Source organism: Mercenaria mercenaria, unplaced genomic scaffold (genome assembly GCF_021730395.1).
Source record: "Mercenaria mercenaria strain notata unplaced genomic scaffold, MADL_Memer_1 contig_2289, whole genome shotgun sequence".
Lineage (NCBI taxonomy): Eukaryota > Metazoa > Mollusca > Bivalvia > Venerida > Veneridae > Mercenaria > Mercenaria mercenaria.
The window spans coordinates 35-26,443 of NW_026460339.1; the positions used below are offsets into that span (position 1 = coordinate 35).

Below are 26,409 nucleotides of genomic sequence, written 5' to 3' on the forward strand. Positions count from 1 at the left end.
AACAAGTTTATTCACAAGCACGTACATTATTAGGTCATACGAAACAATATGACATTGTTTTCTTAATCTGTTTGAATTTAATGTCACAAAATAAATTTATTTCGATGGTAAAGTTGTGTATGTACTAAATATTTTTTCATAATTTGTAAATTTTTTTTAGAAAACTATGTTTCATTTTTCATCTGTTTATCAAATCTTTCCAAAATACCGACGTTGACAGAATGTATGTTAAAGATGTCTTATTTGTAAGATATTATTGGCGGCTTTTGATTTGAAAACTTGCCTTGTCATTGAAAGAGCCCACAAGAGACTAAATAATAGGCTATTTTGCTTAACAAACTGACAGCATGACAGCTCAAAGATTTATGTCGTTTCAGGGTCTCTACAAAATGAACAAGAAAGTCTGTTCAAATATAATCACCCCGGCGAAAATTTTACATTTTATAACAAACACCATACCCGTCCAAAATTCCTTGACGATTTGGTAGGAAATCTTACAGCACTGTTTGAGAACTTTACACAGGCAAACATCAGGAAATTCAACAACACATGCAGGAATAACTGGAATAATGAACCAAACGAGCAGTGTTTGCTCACGATAGCAAGAACAGGGAATTACAGTCTTGGAGTAGCAGTAATGCAAAAAGCAAATTCAACACGACACGAATGGGAGATACTGCGTAACTAATACTACCGTATAATATTAACCCGTATTTTTGCTAAATGCAACAGTAAATGTTTGATCAACGATTTAATCGAACTATGTGCTACTTTTGTGGTGACAATACATGATATTATGTCTTGTTTACGGCTCAATGCTTTCGTCACATTTTGGATTAATGACATTAGATAAAAATAAGATGTTTGATAACTATTGTTGTGTTGCAGCCACATAATATACAAATATAGCTTTTTTTCTTTTAACAAAACATTACACTGAATAAAATGTAGAGGAACACTTACGTGTTATAATCAGTTTACTCTGTCATTTGTAGTTTTCATTAAATATTACACATTTAATGTTTCTTATTAAAATGTTTAACCAAAGAAGGGATCATCTATTTCAGACAACAAACCTCCAGAATTTTCAAACGGATTCCCACATAATATAACTGTACAGTATGAAAATGGTTTTGTCTGGTCGATAAATGTAACGGACTTCGTCACTGATGATCTTACTAAACAGCAAGACCTAAAGTTTGAAGTTCAGACGAAACTGCCGAAGTCAGAATACACATTTGGTAATTTAGAAATATACTTCATTGTAACTAATAATTTTTTATAGCAAAGTCGTGTTTGAAGACTACTTTTGCACGACGGGCGGTTATATGTCAGGCGTAACAATGTAACGAGGGCGCAGCCCGAATGAATCTATTTCGAAGGACGTATAACCGCCTGAGTGCATAAATAGTGTTAAAAAACGGTTTTGCTGTAAATTCGTTCGTTCTAATATGCCTTTGCGGAAAGTTCAATTTGGGCAAAAATAATGGCGAATTATTCTGCCAGGCAAATAACCAACTTTTTATGTGTGTAAATTAATCAAGACAGTTGTGCAATGCGACATTTCGTTTTAAACGTGCTATGAAGTTAAATATGTAAAAAATGAAAGCGCTATTTCTAGATGCTTACATGGCGCTAAACTGACGTCGACGTGACGTCAACATAATATCGTTGTGATGGTTTAAGCATTGCTAGTCATATTAGAATGTGATTTAATTAACTGCTGACGTGATGAATGAATAAATCCTAACATGTGTAGCTTTGTAATAGTATAAACTTTTTTTCTGAAACGTTTGTCCCAACCCATGTGTATGCATTTGATTGCATGTTTGTATCACATGCCCCAGACGAGAAATAAGGATGATATTCTGAACATGCTATACCCTGACCTTACGTGTAAGTATATTACAAACCGTAGTCATGAAGGTCGAAATACAAGCCCTTTCCAATAGCCAATTTGTCATTTTAAACATGTCTGCTATGCATATTCAAAATGGATTGCTTATCATGTTGAATCGTGCACTACGCACTTTTTCAAAAATTATATATTATTCTGGCAAATAGTACCCTTGTATAAATCAGATTATGACGACAACATATATATTCTGATTCGCTGATGCGAAGGGATGCGGCAAGTGTCCTTTCAACTACACATGTGGGCTAAAAAGTGTACATCTGTATATGAAACGTGAATGTGCAATATGAATTTAATTCATTAAGTTAACAAAACAAACGCCTACCATTTTCTTGAGAGATTTTTGTAACTGTAAATACTGAACATCCACGATTTAATTGCTTTCATTTAGTTTAATAATATTTTATTGTATTTGTTATTAGGCATATGTACAATAGTATGAACACAAAAGTAACATATACAAATGGATTGGGCCACGAGTTATATCAACATCAGCAAACGGCCCGTTCCAATTGCTTTCATTTATTTAACAAGTACATATTCAGAAATTAAGGTAAAGAAGTCAGAAATCTTGCAGGTATTTATCTGCCGTTTCTAGACACATTAATGACGTAGACATTCTCTTCAATAAGAAAGTTTAGAAATAAATGATGTTTTTCCAATTTAAAGCCACTATAAAGGTCCGGAATAAGATACATTATATATATTTTCCACATTACAAGCCAAATGTTGTCAAATACATATGTCGATAGTTTTAACAATCATTGCGCGTAAGTTTATGAATTAAAGCGTTTTAAATGTAGATATACTAATGTCAAATTATTCAGTCTATGTTCATTCAAAAAGAACCCTCCCCAAAGGTCATTTACCTGTTAGAAGGGATTTTCTATTAACAATACTTGTGTGCATGATGTTCCTTTGTTTGTATCAATACAACAGCTAATCATGTAATAACACGTGGTCTACCTATAGATGAATATATACATCAATCTGCAATAAATATGTGAATAACCTCTGTCACGGGTCAATACAATGTAACCAAACACTCAGTCTTTTAAGGACATCGGACATTATGCTAGGGATTTTGCCAAAATTCCAATGCTATCTCATGACTTTAATAGCTGATAATTTTATATAATGGCTTCAAATATTCATAAATAAGTTATATTCCTATCACAATATCACAAAAAATTATTTTATTTCATATACAAGTTATGGTAATAGATAAACGCCTACAATGCAGATTATCCATTTAATTAACATTTTGCAAAATAACTGAAAAGGCGAAAACTTAAATTTTCGACACACATCTGTACTTCACGACACACATCTGTACTTCAGTTTTTTTTTGCCTAAGTACCCATGTTTACTTATGCAAAAATCATAGCCTATTGTCTGTTTTCTTAACATCTATTGTTATACTCTATTGACACATGCATGTCAAAACTGACCGGGTATTATAGGTAGGGTTATATATTGAATAAATGCATTGTGTAGCTGGCCTCAAAATTGTTGATATACAATGGTGTACCTGACCTTTTTCAGTTGCGGAGGGGTGTAGGGGACAGCCTAGGCCACTCTGGGTCCAGGGTGGGGGGGGGGGGGGGGGGTCTAGATTGTAGAATTTTATGACACATTTGGGCACCTTCTAGATGCATTGTTAGCTCTTTTCAAGGTATCTTTACATTGCATTTCTGTGTGTTTAAGTTTTCAGTTTCCTAAATTATCTGTAGGCCCAGGCCTGTTGTGCTTAGATAATAGCGGCTACGCCACAAAGTCATGCACATTTAGCCTATAACTTTAAATGCCTAGCAAACATTTCAATGCGTTTCCTGTTACTCCAGTATAAAAGAAGAATATATTTAAACAACATAATAATACATGTATAAATAAAATATCGACTTGTCCAGTATATCAATGGAACAGAACTTCACTAGCTAGTATCCGCATTTATGTAGATATTCTTGGGGGTCAGTCTTAGTTCTTTGAAAGGTCTAGTATTTCGGTCGGCTTCGGAATAAGTTTTGACATGTTGGTAAATTGGTTTTACTTCAGGGAGTGTCAGTGTCAGTTCTGGGAGCATCAGTGTTAGCTCTGGGGACGTCAGTGTTAGTTCTGGGGGCATCAGGGTCAGTTCAAGAGGCGTCGGAATTTGTGACTGGTGTAGTTATGTTAAAGTTTAGGATGCTGGATCCAATGCTTCTTTGGTTCAAATCAAAGCAAAGGTTGTTCTTAAAATGCATTCTAGGTGTACAATAATTGTGTCCGTCCTACAAAGGTTAAAAAGGCATTTGCACCACAGTGGCACTATTCCCATAGAAGATCTTCTATATCACTTTGTCATGTTTAGGTTGAATACACATAAATTTAGTTGTATATGTCTAAGCCACTTGCTTAGTTCATGACTTGCGACAGATGCAGTTGTTTCAATCCTGATGACACTTAATTGTCAAGACTTATCAGGATTAGTCTGCTTTCAAGCTTTACAAAGGCATGTTAAATATTCTGTTGCGCCACTGGGGGAGGGGGGGGGGGGGTGTTTAAAACGTCACTGGAAAGATGATTAATGTTCATATTTCAATAGCAATGAGGATGAATAATGTCTGCGAAGTCATTATTTTTGTTCACAAACTTGTAAAATTTAGCCGACTATATCAAGAAATGATCTTCAACTATCTTTATTATGCTATTTCAGAAGTGTAGCCCTAGATCAGTTTTCATCTAATTGTCGGCGAAATGAAATGCAGCCTACAATTGGCGCAAACAACATAATCATAATGGCATAATAATGTGTGATGATTAAAGTTGTTGCTGTTCTATCATCACAACGACCTTCTTTGTGCTGTGTGGAGGCTGCAAAATGTTTCCCTGTACATAGTCAGAGCTATTATATTTCGATCTCTGCTCTCCTGATCGTTCAGCACGATATAAAGGCTGTGTTGCTGGTGCTGTTTAGTTTTTCGTCTTGAACATTTCGGCTTGAGTGGTTTCATTACTCCAATGTCCATAGTTTTTTGGTAATGTTTGGTGAATATGGTGTTTGCTTTTAATTTTGCCTTTTTACAGTTTCTGTTATATGCAAATCCCATGGCCTTGGATCTCCTCTCTAAATTCTAGCTTGTTTAATTTTATCCATAGTTTTCTCGTTAAGAGCTTGTCAATTAGTTTGACTAGGGATCAAACGCTACTTCTAATGGATTGCACTCTTGTGTATTATAATAGAAGGTTACATGAAAACCAATGTATAAAAACATTTGCGGATATCATTAAATTTTATTCCGTTTCTTGTAATACATGTCAATACTGAGTTCTGCTCAAACCTTGGCGAGAGGGCGTAGACACTCATATGCGTTTACACTTCAGTTTCAATTAAACTGATACATATTCATTTTTTTCCATTTTGTGTTAACAGAAATTAAAGAGGGTATAATTTCCCAAGTGCCTGAGATTGGAACTCGGGTCGCACGGGTGGAAGTCCAATTCTCTAACCACTGAGCCAAAAAGTCCCTGGCACAGTTGCCAAAGATTGTTTTTGATTTTATTTTAAATCTTAGAAGCTATGCGTAAGCAACCATAACACTTCCCCTCTTCAAAGAACAGAAATTGAAGAGGATACAATTTTATGATGAAACAATCCAAGTTCCTGAGGCGGGTCTCGAACTCCCTCTCGCAGTTGTCAGAGATTTTTTTAACCTACAAGCTATGCGTAAGCGACCGTTACACCACTTTTTTCTGCTTTATTCGGGTTCACAGTTTGTAGTACACTGTACATGTTTTTCGTCGAATTTTATTCAATTACAGAGAATGATACCGGTATATTTACATGGACAGTTGGCACTGGTTTAAGGTATATAGACACAGATATCGTATTCTTCGTTATAGACGGTTTTAATGCAAAAGCTCAAAGAGCAGTAACTATCAATTACTGTGGATGTGAGGAACCGGAACAATGCTCTTCTGTTACCTCTAATTCAAATTCGACAGGTATTGTGTTTTCAATTTCTGCTCTTTATTAATTAATGATTAAAAGATTAGTGTTTACCAATTTACCTGAGGTCGATTGTGAAACAAATTCTGCATATTATTATTTGCATATCCAGGAAGAGTGCTGTTGTTTACAACCAAGGTTTATAATATTCGGGCGAAGTATTTCAAGGAAATTAAGACACTGTGAATTCAAAACCCTTCAAAAAGCTTGAACTTTTGGCACCGTGAATATAGAAATGCAGTAAATGAAGTTCTCTCGGCACCTCATTCCTGATAGAATCAAATCGCCACGATGGTATGAGAGAAATCAGTTTTCCTTTTAATGCTGAGCGTTAAGCAAGGGTGCTACTGGTATCACTTTTCAAGTCTGTGGTATGACCGGGCAGGGGATCGAACCAACTACCTTAAGCATTCGAAGCAGACACTCTGCCACTAGGCTGTCGAGGCGGTCAATAATTTAGGATTAAGGTATAAAACATTGTTAAAAGGTTTTATAATACCGGTATGTGAATTATTTATTTTTTCAGATAATGTAAAAAAAGCATCCTGTAATTGTCCAGAATATGCTACCGGATTGTACTGCGAGAAAATAAAAGACACATGTCCAGATATTGAATGCTACCAAAAAGATTTATGCAATGCGACGACCTACCGACTATTAGACAGCTGGCCATGTGCTCCATGTCCGAATGGAAGACATCAAGTAATGACTCTAAAACAACAAACTTGTGAGGGTAGGTAAATCTATTTCGTATTAAAGAATAAATAAGTATGTATAAAACGACAGCTTTGCATCGTAATACTCTTAGAGGCAATGACTTTTTATAGAACCAAATAACAGATATTGATTCACTTTTTTCTCATGTTATTCCTAATTATACAAAATTACAAATTAATGAAAGTTCATAGGTGATATTGAACATGTAATGTTATTTAGTGAAGCAAATATAAGGATTTATTGACTTGGTGAAATGTGATAACGACCAAACCTAAACTTTGATTTATAAAATCCAGCAACTCAAAAGCTACTTGCAAAGAGTAAACAAATCAGGAAGTTTACAACGGCGGTTAATATAATACTATGACTGTATCGCTATGGTAATTATTGTGAAGAGTTTTGATTGATTTAATAGTTTTTACTGACTTGAACTCATATTCATTTTTTGTTTAAAATAGCTTGACTATAGTAAAGGCGATACTAATATTTAGGGGTAATCAACTTTACATAACATAATGAGAAATGCCAGTATGCTGATATTTATCATAATTGTATAAATGTTAATGGATATTTTCCCTTAAAAATACCTTATTAGAATATATTATATGTAAATTCCACTGAAATGGCATGGGAAACATCAGACTTCACGGTTTTGATATTTAACCCTGGTCTGTTCGACAAACTGCAGAGCGCCTTAGCTTCGAACAGAGCCTAAGGTCAACAGTGTCTGTCGAATTTGGCATTTACGATTCTAAATTATTGTTATTAAAGCGGCTAACCCACTCATTGTGATTTGTGAATTTTAAAATAATTTATCACCAAAAGGCAAAATTTCGTCATGGTTTTATATATTTAGATGAAACATAACGGTCGATCAGTTTCTAGTTTCCAGAATTACGAGAACATTCATGTTTTCGCAGTTTTTCCCATGTACTTTTATAAACCGTTGCAACGGTTTATTTTGTAAACATTGATAAATATAGAACTAGTTTAGACACTATCAATACCTGGGCATCAATAGACCGCACACATACCTGGCACATAGTAGCAAAATGGCTACTCACAGTAAGAATTCTGGGTACAGAAATTGGGTAATTAATGGCGCATTTTCAAATATACGATCTTGCATACGATGTAAATCATTGTTAGGGTAATTCCAACAGCGTACAGACGATCTGTCAGGGAATATGACACCATTTAATTATTATATATTTTTATTGTTTTTTAAATGCATGTTATTCAAAATGCGTACTCTGAGGCTGGATGTGGTGTAAAATCAATTTTGTACGTATGGTGTCAAGAGAAATGTGCCGTTAGCGACCATGATAAACAACACACAAATTTTGTGCCATGGAATACGACACCAGTTATTGTACATCGTGTTGAAGGTGTTTATATTGAAGGGTCTAACGTTTTCATCCCATAGATAGGAACCTGCACTTAATACATTTGAAAGACAGTATTGGTGACTCCTTTGCGATCATGATGTCCATTCAATAGATATGTAATAGAATTATGCTTAAGCCGGTGCTACAGTAGGGGGCGTGAGAGGTGTTGCACCTTTTATAACCTCTCATGAACAGACTCAATCAAACCGAGTCTGCTATTATTCTTTTTTGTTGCATTCTATGCTTCCAGGGGATTTTACAGATTTTTTTATTGTATTGTTCTATTTCATTAAACTGTCAAATGCATATTAATTACATGGTCGGTGCGCAGAATATTTTAATCATCGGTTAATTTTCGGTACATTCCGTACAGTGTACGGAAAATTAACAGCAATTAAAATGGTATATATTTAAAGCGCGTATATAGATGTACGCAAGTCACGATAGCTCAGTGGTCATTTTCAATAGCTTGAAACTAGAAGGTCGTAAGATCGAAACAGTTAAGTGTCTGTGTTTTTTCCCCATAAATTTCAACAAACACTTTGTACATTTGCATTTTTATCCAATTTGTACTCGTTACAAGTTCTTCGCAGCCCTGCAATACCAAGTATTACAGTTTTCTCATCATTTATACTGTGACAATTGTCAGGAATGGAATTGCGTCGTGTTAAATCGTCGACAATAATTTTATACTGCATGTACCCTGTGAACAATGATATAAAAACTCCGTTAACCATAAGAACGTGGTGTTTCAATTTAAATAAAGTTTTTGTTGTGTAAAAAGAACAAACAAACAAATTCGCTAGATTTATCTCAGGGCTATACCAATTTGTTTTCTATTTCAGATATTGACGAGTGTGATTCAGATTACACTGGTAAAGATAAATGTCAGCAACTGTGTAATAATTCTATTGGGTCGTTTACCTGTGACTGTAGAAGTGGATACACATTAAATGCTGATAAACGTACATGTGATGGTAAGATGGATATAAAACTTTTAAGTTAGCTCCTGTAATTTTGTATAATTTGAATTTTCATTACAAAATTCAGCTATTTAGACATACAATGTATTCATGTAATTTACGATTTGGTTAGACATAACCGTTTTTATGGTATTTTCTAAGATTATGATAATAATGATAATAATAAAAATAATATTTATTAACAAGGATAGTACATTTGACTATTTATCATTATTATGATATCAGTAGTAATTGTTTGTCAACAAAATATTTTACTTTAGATGATTTAACACATTTAATAGTAATACGAGAATCACATGCTAACGAGAGGCCAGTAGTACGAAGGTGAGAAACACGAGTACGGCACGATCGTGAATAATGAAAAAAGCGTGCGTAAAACGGTTATGATGATCTTATATTCGAACCCATGGTAACATGGGTAGAGGTCAAAGAACTTAACACTGCACCACATTGCCATTGGATAACTATATCGGTTAATTAATTAATGTAGATATTTTCAGAATAGAAATATCGCGTATTTATAATATGAGTTAAGCACCGCCTAGCATGGGGATTTATCTTTAATAACTCAACTTACAAAGAAATATCCAACACTCAAAAGAAAGTGAAACCTCGTTCCAAGTTTACATTTAGTGTAATCATACCTCTTACAGCGAATATCATACTTTGCAAAATTTACGCGAAGCCGTGACGGTGACGTAATTCACTGCGTTCTCGTACTGGTTCTCGTACTGGCTTTAGGATATTTTTTATTTGTTTGCACTCCTCGCAGAAACTTGAGGGCCTTTACACTTCCTTGCTGTTTTAAAAGCGTCTATCAGTTGCATGTACAGTTTTCATGTAAAAGAAGCATGTTCGCGCTGTTTACGAATTTCTGTGACTGATTCGGGGTGCTCGGATGTTCATGAAGACAACAAGTCTACGGCATGTGCATAAACCGGAACCGGGAAACATCGAAAAAATGCCTCAGCATATGCAGACAACAAAGACGAATAACTATATATGAACGTTACCGTCTCGGGGATTTTCATCCCCTGTTAAATTTATCAAATTAATACACGTACTCAGTTGTATAAAGACTCCTTTTTACCTTCTGTTATACGTGACTGGAATGCTCTTCCTGAATCAACGAAACTAGCTCCATCTCTGTCAGCTTTCAAAAACAAACTCGACGCAAACTACCAAAAACCCCACTCTTACTATTATCATGGTGAAAGAAATGAACAAGTACTTCACACCAGACTACGGCTAGGATGTAGTTCTTTAAATCATGACCGTTTTCGAAAATCAATTTCTGAATCACCCTATTGCTCTTTGTGGTGAAATTGAAACTGTCAATCACTTTCATCTCGCATGTCACAAGTACTCTGCTCAAAGACAAAGATTCTATTCAATCTTGCATTGTCCTGTAACGTACAAAATCTTGATATACGGGCATGAAAATCTTTCTACTGATCAAAATGCTTTTATCTTTTCAACAGTGCAGAAATACATCCTCGCTACTAGACGATTCACATCGTAGTCTGACTCACGAACTTACTTGTATGTTGTCTTCTGAAGACGAGTTACGCTCAGCATTCAGTTTCTTTGAAATGTTAATGTGATCCTACAGTTCTTATGGCCCTCTTCTTTGATGTTTTTTGTCATGTTTTTTTTTCTCTTCTCTATTCCCCAAAATATGTTTGCCTAAGTAGTCGTACACTTAACATCGCAAGACAAATTTCCAAGGACCTGTATCAATATAAGCCTCTATAGGGTTGTTTACAAATCCTTAGACTAGAAACCTATGTTTATGTTATCATTTAATGCTATACAAAACTGTTTGACTTTTTGTATAATTTATAATGAAAATAAATATTGTTTAAACTAAATATCGCGTACAATAACCCGAAAACATATAAAGGATATAAGACGAAAAAGACACAATATGTTAAATACTGGACTGTTCGAAGCGCGTCAGCGCTGAGTTCCGTCCAGTAGTTTACATATTGGATCGTTTGATGGTTATATCATACTTAAAACATTGTATTTATAACATAAAAAATAGAGAATTAAGTTTAAACCATTAACGTAAAACAGTCGTAAATTAATTCAGTTTTATTTATTTTACCCTATTTAGCAGCAGTTGTTATATGATTATTTAGATGTAAAAAAATGGTCAGGACTCAAACTCACAACCCGAGATTAGTAGATATATCGTTATATTTAGGGTCGGACACCGGAAATTAATTTACGGAAACATATTGAATTATGATAAATGTCATGTCAAATACTTACGAATCTGCGCTCGTGTTTTGAAAGCACCGTACACACATACATGGCTTCGTCATGTGAATTTTGTTAACCCTGATCAAGATTTCAAACCCACAGAGGTTAGGTGCAAGTGATCTGAAGTCAGCGACCTTCAGTACCCGTAATATTGTTAGTTTTTTAACGTAGACCAAGTAATTTCTGGTGCAGAATCTACACAATCTGGTTACTATATTAACTGACCACCTTTGTGTAATTTGTAGGTAATGGATTGTAAGACTATTTTGAACTTTCATGTCTACATCAAATTTTATAGGTACTTAGATAAAAGTTTATGAATAATCGGCTTTCTCTTCATCACCGTAAGTAATACGGCAATTTATAGGCTTTGTTAGGTTTGTACTGGCGTTCACACCTTTAAGGTAGTTTTCTCTCAAAACAAAAACGTCAAACGTGTGAGTGCCGTTAAATGACCAATGTAACTAAGGGGTTGATATATGATTTATGCAAAATATCGTAATCAACTACCAAATATTTTTGCAAAAGCGTGTAAACTGTTATAGCGCTTTTAAAATAATGGAGAAAATCAACACCCTTCTTGCTTTTACCAATATCTTACACTTATATTTGACATGTCATTTTTCAATGCCATATAATTCTATGCCAAATGTTATGGAAATGAACAAATTTTAAAAATATCAATCAAGTGTGGGCAAGTAGCCGTTAAAGAAATAAAAACAAGCAAACTAATACGTACGATAAATTACATCTTGAAATATATAATTCATCTTTAATATGATAGATACTTAGAAGTTTTGATTTTTCTTTACATAACTACGTTATCTATTTGAATGAAAAAGTATTGTAGATAGGTCGTCTCTCCAAGATAATCATAAGACATTCTTTTAACGGTACCTTGAAATGTTTTGTATTGTACAAAAATATCCGTTTTGTCTAAGAATTCATTTAGAGAATATTTCTTCATAAATGATTCACATGAAACGTATACTTTTAATTTATTGTTGTTGTTGTTTTTTCTCACTCTTAAAAAGATATAGACGAATGCAAGTTATCTCCATCAAACTGCGCAGAAGAGAATGAGGTGTGTCAGAATACTATAGGAAATTTTAGCTGCATTTGTATGCCAGGATATAGCAAGAAAAATGGTGTCTGCAAACAAACAGGTAAAACACATTACAAACGTCAATCATTTCCATCGTTACACAATGTCGACGGCATATAAAGTTGTCAAAAAGCTAGAAACATTAATCATGAACAGTTTAATCGTATATGGTTTATATTCGTAAAAAAATCATTATACAATGTGACCGTTCATCTACAATTTATTTGTTTTGTTATTTCACCTTATCCTTTGTTGCACACATGTGTCTTTTGTCTTAATTGTAGAGGGTTCCAAATATGTTGGTTATATGTCTTTTACTATCTCGGCGACAACAGAGCATTTTTCTGAAATAAACAAGACAATTGATACTCCTGAAAACAGAAAAGATGTCCAACTGAAGGTAACGTTTCAAGATGCCGCACTTAAATCATATTTGTGATAACCAACGTAAACTTGGATAGAATGAAACAAATGATGCAATTACAATGTACGCTCGCTGTTATTATCATAACCCACTCGTTAACTTAGAATAAGATAGTTCTGAAGATTAGAATTGGTTCAATGTTATCTGTATTCATACAGTACAACCTGTATTCACACGGTACATTTAGTTTTTTTCGCTCTCTGCACGAATGAATACTTCAGTTCAAATGCATGTTCGTTTTTTACCCTGTTATGTATAAAATGTGTGTTTTTGAAGTATGTTCCTTTTTTAAATCAGGTTTGTAAGACTACCACTGTGATACTATGGCACAGTAGGCGTGTGTACTTTCAGTACCTAAGTTGTGAATGGCCCAAATATTAGAAAATTTATATCGTAAATTATTTAAAGGATGTCACTAGTTTAACTAGTAATGCGTCAAGTTGTCAATCAGTCTTTTGTATCAGTGTATTAAATCAGTGTATCAAATTTCGAAGAATAGTGAGCACCACGGGGCTTGTGAATAGCTGCGAATTTATCAGAAGATATAAATACAAGTTGGATGCAAGTATTTTGTTTAATCTTTTATATTACTAAAATAAAAGATATAGTAAACGTCACCAGCAATGACCTGGCTCTTACGACCATGAGTTTTATTTCTGCTTTGAACATTTTCAATGCATTTTCACCTATATTATGAATATTGACGGCCTGTGTTAATTTGTTTTGTAATTGATATTAAATATTTTTCTTTAAAGCTTGCTGCAGGATTTAATAACACTAAAGGATTTTTGAGTGTTGAAGTATTCCGACTGAGAGTGGTTATCCAGTGAGTATCTGCATTCAGTTTGAAAGCACAGTGCATCGAAATAAAATTCAAGAAAAATCAAATGCGTTTTATAAAACAGTTCAATAAATAGAGAGCCGAGACTTTTATTTTTTTGTAGACGAACTTAATAAATTTGAATTTATAAGACAGTAACCTAATGTTCTATTTATCCTACCTTCTGATCTAAAATCATTCTTTAATTAAAATTCAAAATTTACCACCAACTAGATCTGAGACTGTCTTGCACAGAAATTAATACGCCCCACCATTACACAAACAGGTCTTTAAAATAAAAATATTATAAAATAAGAGCCGAAAAACAAAGGCTAACCTTGTTCTGCTTTGTGTCTGACTTCTCTGTTCTGCTGAACATTAAAGAATAATTTTAATTTGCTGCCAAGTAAAGTTTTGTCTGAAGTTCAGTTGAATGTCGGATTGCCCATCCTCACCAAGCAAACGATTGACGAGACTTATATACACGCCATATCGCCGCTTGACAAAACAAATAGGCAAACCGTTTACTCGATGAAAATAACATCAATAACACTCCATTACAGATGCAATATATTCCTAGACTTACGTGTAGAAAGCTAAAATTCTGAACAAACGCTATCTATACATGAGTCACTTTCCGTTTCTCCGAGCATTTCCGTTATAAAAACTTTTTGTAGTAATTGCAAGTACGGTATGCATACACTATACATTTGTGATGGTCTCACATACGTAATAAAAGCGCGTTTATGAAAATAATTGCATAAATATGTCTTTTAGCTGTTATTCTCAAAAACAAGATGGCGTCGTTTAAAAAAAAATCCAAAAAGTAGTCCGCCAAGCTTTATTTAGTCACTGACCAGATAAAGCAAAATTTATCTGACCCCTTGATTTTTGCCTTTATTTTGCATGAATGTAGGATAAATCATAATATACAGCAATAATTGAAAGAAATAGTAAATTGATGTACATCTGTTTGATACATGTCAAACTTTTACAACATATCACTTATCTTTTACTTAATAATGAGAGTTGCATTTGGTGAATAAATTGGTTGTCTGAGTCTTGCAAAATAATAGTTTTAGATTAATGTGTTTAGTTAGAAAAAGTTAGAACTAACTTAATGAGATCAATGCCACCATCCATCCACCATTTGGAGTCATATCAAGTTATTCCCCTCCTTTCAGCCAGGGAAAGCGACGAAGGCGGGCTGCTGATCAGTATGGTGTTCGTGCAGATTATGTTGTTCACTGGAAAAATGTAACTGACATTAAAGTGATAGGAGAAAAATTGCTGGATTCCTTTAGAAACTTCACTTCACAAAATGGGACACTAAAGAAACTGAAAGTTGGCAATGTCGATATTAGCCTCTCGTCAGCTGAAAACCACATAAACAACGGTAAGTATCAACATGAATTCTCAATATGATCTGATCAGTATTTTACATCTCTGAGTACGCCGCTTTTCTGTCATAATGTCTTTATAATCAATGTTATAACATTTTTTCAAACTCATGAATATAGCTAAATTCAGTTGTATCGTTTACATTTCATTTGGAAAAAAAGTATAATTAAAGAGATATCCGTAATTGGGGTTGGGGAAATAGCAAAAAAAATCAATGTATTTCATGGCCGTTTAGCCGATATAAAATAAAACGGAACGGTCAAAGTTTTTTGATTTTCAAATTTATTCTTCTTTAGCCTTTTTCAACAGGAAAATAAAATAAAAAGAGGGGTCTTCACGACAGATTTCTTTTTGTAAATTTACATTTTATTTCTGTTGGTAAGCTAGATATCGTGTCGTTGATACGACATTTGTTGTGTTAACTCACAAAAACGTTTTATTCATTACGCCATTGATATATATATTTTTGTATATACAGGACAATGAAAGTACACAAAAATGAAATCTTTTTTTGTTAAAATAGATTTAAATTATTTACAGTGTTACGTAAATTACAATCTAAGTGTATTATCTAGAAATTTATTTCAATGTCAGTTAAACGTTTTTCTTAAAGACACTAATTTTGTTTATATTATTATCTTAAATGCCATTTACTAATGATGACTAGCTATGGGTACCCTTGCCTTTTCTGTCAGGGTATTAAGAGTATGTACAAGAATAGGGTGTACATTCACATGGATTTCTAAATACTGGTCTCGTAATTAGCATTGTTTGCAACCCATATGCATCTGCAAAATTGTTATATCCATTTTGAAACAGTTCTGTTCTAGAGCTGAGTTTATGTCAATAGACTTCACTGTAATCAATTCATGGTACATTTGTAAACGCCATGACTCAGTTACTCATTAAGGAATGTATCCAGTCGGTGATCGCTTATAGACGTCACTATGATCAATTTATGGTACATTTTTGAGCCGGGATATGCAAAATTGCGAAAAAAATCAATAAAAAATCTGACAGGGCGCATCAAAACGCATAAATATAAAATCCTCATTCGATGTTTGCATATGGAAACATCTGTTCACTTTTCGCTCATGTCACGGAAATTCTTTAAGCGATGTTGCTCATTGCAGTCTGCTAGAGCTGGAGCGGTCTTTTGCGCATGTCTTGAAATGATTATAAACATATAAATTGGAGCGTATGGCAAAATTAAATTACGCACATTACTGCATGCATTTAGTGTAAAATATGTATAATATACTGACTCAAGGTTAGGGATAGTATTACCATGGTCAAAAAATATATACATTAAAGATACCTTTCATTCTAATTGCTTGAATCCGGTATATACCGGAGTCTGTAATTTATACAGGCGCTCAATGTCTGCAGTGAGTCAGAGGCTTCGTTAAGAAATGTTGCAGTTCGGAAATATCCGAATTTATTCGCATCTGCGTCAAAATGCGCTTTCTCATTATAAACCAGTAAAAAAACTCAAAGTAAATGGCTGTTTTATTTATTTCTTAGTTTATCCGCCTTTTAATTTTTTTGAAACACCAACAGAAAATGCATGAAATGGAATCATAGTGGTAATTCTTTTTTGATATAATATTCAGCACTGGAATATCATACTTTGGTGAAAGAGACAAACCTTCAACAAATATAAATATGACCCTAATTTGCCGGCGAAATTCTATAATCGAGACTTGTTGTATGTACAACCGTGAACCATGTCGAAAGTGCGTTTCCTTTAAAACATCTGACAGAAACAGCGGATCTGAACATTGAACGCATGCCACTAAACTTTTTCGCAGGCAGCCCAAATTCAACCACTCTTCTTCCATCTTTCCATCCTAAAATGTCGTCTGCGTCGACTGTATCTTTTTATTGTATTTCCTGAATGTTTTGAAGCGAAATGTGTCTGAGTTTTATTTTAGTTGTTGTGTCGTTTGGAAACAAGTTTTCCCTCAATACGATCTTGAACTGTGCATTCAAGTTGACATTTCAAACTTCATGCACTAAGCGGCACCAAAATGAGCTTTATTCAAGAAACCGTTTCAAGTACACAGACTGAAGTACTTTTTCTACCGTAAAGGCATTATCTCATTTATTCATCATCTGCTTAAGATTCCATATAGAACATATTTATAAAATAAAACACATTGATTTTATTTATTGAAAATATTCAATATAGGTTAAAAAAGCGATAAAAATATAATACACAATTAGGTTATATAAATCAAAATCTCTAAATAAAGTTATATATCATATCAAAAAAGAAACATATTGATGTTAATGCCACCGTCTAAAATGTTACATTTCGTTAAATATGTATTTCATTTTTGTCTGGAAAGCACTTTCGCCACAGTTCGTATCTTGGATTCGTTGTTAGCTTCTAGTCACGTGAAAGATTGAAAAGCAATAAAGAATGACGTTACAAAACTGACGTTCAGTTTAGCACTTTAAAACATTTCATACAAAAGTTAAAATGTAAATTTGCAAAGTATGTGTCGTGAAGATCCCCCCTTTTATTTTATTTTCTTGTCGGGAAATAATTAAAGAAACCTATATTTTAAAAAATAAAGAACTTTGTCCGTTCCTTTGTATTTTATATCGGCTAAACGGCCATGAAATACGTTGAATTTTTTTCGTTGGTTTTCCCTACTACGGGTGTCTCTTTAATTAAGCATTTTCCAAATGAAATAATTTACAAAACGTAACATGTAAATATTAACATTGAATTAAGCTATGTTCCCGAGTTTGAAAAAGAAATGTTATAACTTTAATTTTAATGCGATTATGACAGAAACACGGCAATTTCCCTTGAAAAAATACATGTGCCACCAGGGGGCGCTCCTCAAAGGAAATGTGGACTCGAAACGATTTTATTTTTTCTCCAAATGAAAGACATGAGATGTTAGTACATACAGACCTAATATCAGTCTTATATCTTATACTTCGAACTTATCGTAGGAAACCCGCGAACCACCTTAAATCGTAAGTAGTTTGTTTAAGAAGACCAGTCAAATTCAATTATTTATTCGATATTATTTTATTTAAAAAGTCTTTTATTAGTACAAATTGAATGCATTATTGTCTTTTTTGCTTTTGAAGTATTTCATTTCTTATCAAATTACGTATGATGATAATTTCTACGGTTTACCCCCGTATATTTGTTTTATAAGGACAACAACAACATCTAGTGTCATCGAGTGTCGACAGTAAATGAATAGAAAAAAGTATCATAGTGGAATGTGCAGAAAGATGAAATTGTAAAATATTAAATGCAAATAATATCGTTATTTAATTATGGATAACAAAACATCCAGTATCGTATTTATTCTTAACATTGCTTTTGAAAAACAAAATTTCAATCCTGTCAGCTAATGCTTCTTTTAAGTATTTACTCATTCATAATTGTTCCTTCGCTTGAGAAGGAACACTAAATGGTCAACACTTGACTGAAAAAGTAATGGATACATGAGTACTAACAAAAGCATCCGAATACAAGTATAGCGCCGCTAACTTGGACACGTGTATATTTATTACAAATAGACTCTATGCCAATATGTGGCCGTACGTCTTTACTTAAATCTATTGTGAAATGCGTGTTATTAACAACAGGCTGACAAGGAACAATAATTTGTATGGAGTACTAACCTTGCATTGAATATTTGATACTGTAGAACATAATTTGATATAATGAATATGCATTATCTAGAAATAGACTCCTGCCAAATAATCTTGTCATGAAATAGTCGCTAGTTTCGTGATGTTTTATAGCTTCAGATATATCTGTGCAATTCCGGTTTGCAAATGCTTCTTTTCATTCTTTAACCTGTCTATAACCTTTTCTCGCGTTTTGTAAATGAATATGTGAAATATTTTTGTTTATCACATGTTTGACGTCGTGGGGTGTAATAAAGGTAATACATAAAATGCACTAAAGTCTGTTCCACCTATTACGTTCACCTCATTTCTGAATTATCAGTATCGACAAAATCGTCCAAAAACATATTTATATACCAGACATCAATATCTCCAGACCTTTTTTTATTTTTTCAATAAAGTGTATTTTAAAGATATAATCCTGGATTTTTTTCCCACATAGACCGTAATGTTATATGACGTTACGTCGACTTTCCAATATGGCGGCGCCCGTAGCGCAACAAACTAGGGGTCAACTCAAAATGAAAACGCCCGAGTTAATATTTGAAAATACTGTGTTTGTTATCGTATTATCATGTTAATTTTTTAGGGAATTCATGTCCGGCCACCTCAACATGAAAAAATAAATAAATAAATAAGAAAATAGAAAGAAACAAACACAAAAATCAATGACATTCTAAAAACAAATGTGTGTGCGAGCGTCTCGATATTTTAATAACACATGGGCATTCTTCTTATATTATGTTTTCTGGCGTTGAAACGGAAAATTATATACAACTTTACTTCAGTTGATGTGACCTAAGTAGATATTACCTCCCGGAAGTATTTTTATGGATTTAATTAATAAAAGTGGAAACTAAACTTCACAGTCCGTCAGGATATTCCTTTTCAATCACGTCACATTAATGTGATCGGACAGGGCAAGGAAAAAATATATTTTAAACATAAAATGGTTAGATGTCTTCTTCTCGAAATATTTGCGTTGAAATATGTTCATACTTACAAAAACTATCTTGACCGTTTAGAAATAGAAATATTGGATTTTCCTGAATAATTTTGTTAATATTTCTGTATTTTTAAGTTATATTTAGGACCCAGATCTAATAAAAAAGATAACAGTTTATGTAAATGTTCCACTGAAAAGCCATATTGTTATATCGGACCAGTGAATAGCCGGAAAACATACAGAAAAGTAATAACTTAAAACAATTTTTTTTCTTTAAGACTCCATATTTATGTTGCATGTAAAATCCTTTAGTCACCACTGTGGATAAAAAATGTAGAACGGACAATGGCCTCTTTTTCAAAGGTAACAATTTAACGTTTTATACTGTTATTATTTAAATAATATTTGATAGCAACATTGGTTAATCATATCCATTTCGATCCGCATCTTGTACCTGCTTGTCCTTGAAAACAGAGAGTATATTAGCTTTTAAGAAAACGAGATGTACAGGGATATATTAAACATTGCTTAGCAGGCAATTAATTTGTTGTCCGCCAGAATAAGTGTAAGGTCTTTTTCTGTTTCAACTTGACGTCCTTTTTGAAGTTTAACGGTTATAATCAAAATAATAATATTTCCGAAAGAAAATTTTCATTACCATCTAGTCACCGTCGTACAGAAACGAAATTCATTCACGCTCAGAATCGCGCATTTTCATTTGGTTAACTTACAGAACAATTCAAGATTACGCTCTATAATAAAATCAGAATCGTTTCTGTTGATGGCAACATGAAACTTTATGTTAATGAACCGTGGAGCGCAATAAAAAACACGTACAGTTTTCCCGCCAAAATAAAGAACAGATAGTATATAACAAATACACATACATAGAGAGATTAATACCCGCGTAATTGCACGACAAAAAGCCTGTATGATTATTTGACATATATTTTGCATGGGCAAGGAGAACTGTCCTTTTGAATCATCTTCAGTCCGATTTAGGCCCCCAACGTGCATGTTTTTGTTTTAGTTACCTTTTTATTTCGGTTAAGGTCTCGGCGTATATATGCAGGTTAAGGTTTGGTATGCATAGTTATATTAAATCTCTCTCTCTCTCTTTCTCTCTCAAAGTTCATTACACTAAAACAATATGTTTCTATAATCTTTGGACTATTTGCGATGCACCAAATTCTTATATAAATGCTCTCTCAAATGGACTTTTTCTGTTAATTCTAAGAAAAAAAACTCTTTTTTTTAAATTAAAAGTGCGGGGTACGACGGGGAGGTAGGATTGGGGTTGGGTGCGGGGGGGGGGGGGGTGCAAAATACATGCTGTACACCAACTCAGTTGTGGGTGTCCTTCAGGTCCCGCTGCTCCTACGCCTATGTTACACTTTCTGCTTATCATTTTGATCATTCTATCATATTTTCTTCGATCGCGCGCCTCGTCACGTGCTAAATATTACACGTTTTAGCACCAGCCGAAAAAAAAGAATTATCAGTCTGTCTCCGTGGACTTATATCAACAAGACTTTGTGCCAGAGACAATAATTAATCTGTGCTCGTTAAATCCAGAAGAAAACTGGAGTTACGTAACACTTGCGACGATTGCGCACATACCTTTGTGGAATTTAAAAGCATACTCCACACTGCAAATTCAACAGGAATGTACGATATAAAAAATAATGAACAGAAACAAAAAGACAATAGCAAACCTTTGTTAAAAACCCTGACTGGAGTAGGCTTATGTGAGACTAAAGCAAAACTTTTACGGAAAGAAAACACGTTTCAGCGCGCATTAGCGTTAATTATGCATGAACGATTTGAAAATAGTTTTTAAATCTGTTTCTGGACATCGTAGCTCTGATGGACAATAAAAGTTGATAGAATTATAGTTCGGAAATATTTTTTATAATTGAAATCGGTGATTATAAATATCAATATTCTACGTTCTATGACTGCTCCCTGGACTTCGTACCAGTTATTTAAGTCAAATAATAATAATAATTTAATAAATAGAGAGAATGGGTTCGCGATCCGATTTCGCTTTAAAATTTAAAGAAATCTAAATCAGCAGCCTTCGGATCAAGAGTATGTAACGGGCTTAAAAGGAAATGCTTGGACCATATAAACAGCAACATTATAAAAAAATAAAACAGATAGGTTGACGAAATGATAAAGAATTAATCATTATTTAAATATATATTTCAAAACGTAAAGTATAATTCTAGCATGACATACGTCAAGATTTCTATCTTCTATCGGCCGAGTGTACACCTATGTAATTTTCCCTTGTGCGCCTCGTATAAATCTGCATATTCCCAGCAATACTACGTCATTTATCTCATAGGTCATAAGTTTCTTTCGGAGAAAAAGAACATACACAACCGTGACTCGATACATGGTGAATTATAGTGTGTTTTGAAAACTGACCATTGTGAAAGAAATTGGATATGGGGCAGACTGTAAATACTTTAGTAAGGATGCTAAAATACAGGTCATCTTTGAACTATGCGTTTGGAAATGATGTTAAATTGAACAAGTCATCGTTTCAAGGGCATGGTGCGATTGATGCCTGAATTTGTTTGTTTACAACTGATTTATTGAGGATTGGATGAGCCATTGAAGACTTGGAAGAATTTTGAAGTGTTTACAACTTTGATAGGTTAAAAGTGAGTCAATTTACATTTTTTTTCTAAATCTAATTAACATGTTTGTAAACACAAATTTCATTTCACTCATGCATTCACTTGTAGGGAATTGTAAACGAAATTTATGAGTTTTGAGTCGCTCCCGATACAATTCACGTGAATTTTCCCGTAATACTTCAAATTTAGAGAGCAAACTCCAATGGCGACAAGAAATTACAATGGGAGACTGCCGTTGAAAATATAAATCTGTCATTTATTTGGATATTTGGCAAAGCAGAAAAAAATGGTTAAAATTCTAGAGGGTGACTTTTTTAAGTTTATCAAACCATGTTTACTTTGCCAGTAAGTGTCTTAGTTTTGTCATATGACTCCAAAGTTGGGGTAAACCTTTGGAATGGAACAGACTTTAGTGTAATAAAGCCTTAACGGTGACGTCGTTTATAATATAGGAGACGTTGGTCAAATTGACCTGTTTATATATCAAAAGAATTTTGGAAGTTTCGACAGAAAAATCTAACATGTGACAAACAGAATATTACATTTGTGACTTTCAACATTGAATTTTATTACACCCATTGAATAAAATAGATGAAATTTTGACAGAACCTCGCATTTCATTATTTTATTCAACTCGTATAATAAATTCAATACAAAAAGCACTCATGTAATATCCTCTATGCATATAATATGCAGGTGTTCGCTTGTGTAAATCACGTGTCGAAAACATACGTGGGAGTGCTACTTCTGCACAGAAATTCGAAGAGTTAAATATTAAACATAAAGTAAATTAACAGACTTTTATCACTCACATATTAAACATCTGTAATATGGTGCTAAATCAGATTTTCTTAAAAGACAAATCGTTGCATACGCGCTAGAATGAAGCTTTTGGTCAGCTAAATCTTGTACTACCGGTATTCTCGCAACTTTTCCACTAACAAATCAACGCCTTGCTTTCAAGTTTTTAAAGTGGAAGTAGAAGTCAAAAAATCTACATTTAGCCTCATGAGCCGGGGATCCCAATTTGTGATTAACACGTGTTTATAATTCTTCTGACGACCGCATAGGCAGTATCGCGACACAATCTTTCCCGTTTATTATTTCGTTGAAAACGTCCACTTAGTTTTAGTTCTTTTGTTTTAACTTTTTTCAAAACAGTTTTGATAGCATTCCAACACAAATGGACAGCGCCATTGCTGTCGAGCCTACATTAATTCTGTAACAAGCGATTTCATTAGCTGAACTTTTAATACCGTTTTCGGAAATCCGATGCGAAAGCAATGTAGAACTGGCCACCGTCAGATCTTCGTGTACGAGAATATCGAGATTTTAGCCGGATTGGTTGTTTTGAGAGATCAATCTGTTACGGTATATCTTTACATCTTAACGCCTCTCCAACCCTTTAATGAAAATCCACGACGGGGAAAATATTTTGTCGATGTCGTTTTAAATACTTCAGCTGTTGAAGCATACTTTATAAAGCGTTTGTATAACAAGTACTAGTAAGTGACCAAATGATAAAGGCAACCCCAAATGTATTATGAATCACAATTCTAATTTTGCCATTCAAACGTAATGCAACATTTACTCTTTCAATAAATCTCTAGAGTTAATATGTTTTCGGCGGCTATATATTGATCTTAAGGTACTTGAGGTACCCAAGTAGCCGATGACATTAAACGGATCTGACAGCTTTAGATCCTCGCCAAAATTTTGAATTATAATTAAGCTTATGCTTTTTAACAGACTACACTAGTCTGTCTATACATCTGAGCTTTGCTTGAGTGTAGTGTCATTAGCTTCCTGCATGATAGCTTAACATTACATCTGAAGTTTTAGTGCATTGCAAATGTTAAACTGCTTTGATTTTCAGCGACGACTGAGGGTGGATTATGTTTAGTTCCTGGCAAAACAGACTGTGCCCCCAACAGTACTCATTGTATTGATGAAGAGCATGGCGATTACGAGTGCCAGTGTAAAAATGGATATTCACGAGCTTATTTAAGCAAGATATATTGTTCAGGTAGAGTAATATTTTCTCCGTACATTAGATGTGTAGTTCAAAATGCTTTATGTATCAAAATTTTATTTGATTTATATTTTGACAAATCTAAACATAAGAAGACAGTAGCATTTACCAGTAATGTGCTTTCCTGCTCGTGATAAGCAAGAATATATGAAAACCAAAATGAAAACAACTTAACGTAAAAATTATAGATAAATATCGAAAACATACATAATACATGTATAAGGATTTTATACATGCCTGCATGTGTACGACAGGCGGTTCCCAACTCTGAGGCTTCGGACACCCGGAAACAAAGCATTATTGAGTATATTTTCAACACTATGACGATAGTTGGAAAACAAGTGTCATTCAAAGGTTGACTTGTACTATCTTTTTTTCTTGTCATGTTCGAAGATATTGTTAAATGACATATAGAATTAGGTACTTGCCAACATTTTGTACATACTTTATGACGTTATATTACGACTGGTACCATATTACGTCACTTACGTACACGATTTTTAGACATTGTATTTTCATATGGAACGTCTATCCTAGCACAGGTTCAAAAATGCAATAACAATATTATATAAGTAATTTATTGACGTGATACTTGCAATACACAATTTATGATATATAAGACTTATGTAGTGTCACCCTCTAACACATTGAGCTGTCAAAACAATAATACATTTAATATGCATGTCCTGGAGACTTAATTCACCAAAATGAATGCAACCATTACGAATATGCATGGGTCTTTGAATACTTTACTGACCCAACTCATACCTATGGGAATAATACTCTTAGGAAGCTATCTAACTGTGTAGGGTCGATAGGTACCCACCCATGCCTGAGTGCAAATTTGGTTCCTCCATATGAGAGTGAGAGAGAGATTATATGAAAAAACACAAAATCAATTATGGCAAAGTGCCTAGCATTACAGGCAGGAAATGGTAAATCAAGTCAGCTAAGGAAAGTATCTAGACTAGTTTATTTGTGAAAGTCTTTACAAACAGATATAAACGAATGTGATGCCTTTAAAAAGAATGGTACCATTGGAGAGCGATGTGTACATGGTTCCTGTTATAACAGTGTAGGATCTTGGAACTGTACTTGCCCAGCTGGCAGACAATGGCAAGACGTTGGAAATGCAACATTTCCAGTTTACCGATGCCAAGGTATGTAAGTCAAGATTTAATGCTGATTTTTCCGGCAACTAAAAGATCTACTGGCAGGAAACTGAAACGTCCTTATATTTTGCAAATTGTAGCTCGTTCATTGAACTTTATATATTCCATTTCCGGCTAATACTAGATTTGTCCGACTTTTGTAAAAAAGGACTGAGGGAGTGGAATTTTGTCTTGCAGCTTTCTTAGTCGTGTCCTTAAAAGTTTGGCTCCTGGTGCTCTGACTTCAGACAAATTGTTGAGTACATTGGTGTAATTATACCTTACATTTACCTTTATTTTACGTTTTACTTTATATGATCTGGTATGTTTTTCGCTAATGTTACAGCCTTTCTCAGCGGGATATTATTAGTCCCCTACTGGTTGAAAACCAGTTTCGGGGACTATAGGAATGCACTTTTCCGTCATTCCGTTCGTCCGTCCGTCCGCAATTTCGTGTCCGGTCCATAACTCTGTCATCGATGAAAGGATGTTAATATTACTTGGCACAAATGTTCCCCATGATGAGACGACGTGTCATGCGCAAAACCCGGACCCCTAGCTCAAAGGTCAAGGTCACAATTGGAGGTCAAAGGTCAACAGGACTTTTTCCTGCCCGGTCCACAACTCTCCCATCCTTGAAGGGATTCTAGTATTACTTGGTACAAATGTTCCCCATGATGAGATGACGTGTCATGCGCAAATCCCGGAACCCTAGCTCAAAGGTCAAGGTCACAATTGGAGGTCAAAGGTCAGCAGGGCTTTTTCCTGTCCGGTCCATAACTCTCCCATCCATGAAGAGATTTTAATATTACTTGGCACAAATGTTTCCCATGAGCAGACGACTTGTCATGCGCAAAACCTGGACCCCTACCTTAAAGGTCAAGGTCACAATTGGAGGTCAAAGGTCAACAAGGCTTTTTTCCTGTCCGGTCCATAACTCTCCCATCCGTGAAGAGA

At 34.1% G+C, this 26,409-nt stretch overlaps 1 protein-coding gene across 1 annotated transcript; it reads left to right on the forward strand.

The window, feature by feature from the left end:
* Positions 1 to 377: 377 nt before the first annotated feature.
* LOC128552318 (fibrillin-1-like) lies at positions 378 to 25,461 on the forward strand (the record flags this gene model as incomplete). The annotated part of the gene is made up of 11 exons (XM_053533352.1): positions 378 to 680; positions 1,068 to 1,241; positions 5,717 to 5,899; positions 6,430 to 6,636; positions 8,854 to 8,985; positions 12,294 to 12,425; positions 12,649 to 12,764; positions 13,544 to 13,614; positions 14,793 to 15,004; positions 24,146 to 24,295; positions 25,300 to 25,461. Coding segments are annotated over 11 exons (1,842 nt in total), but the record flags the coding sequence as incomplete, so codon positions are not given.
* Between the last annotated feature and the right edge of the window lie 948 nt (positions 25,462 to 26,409).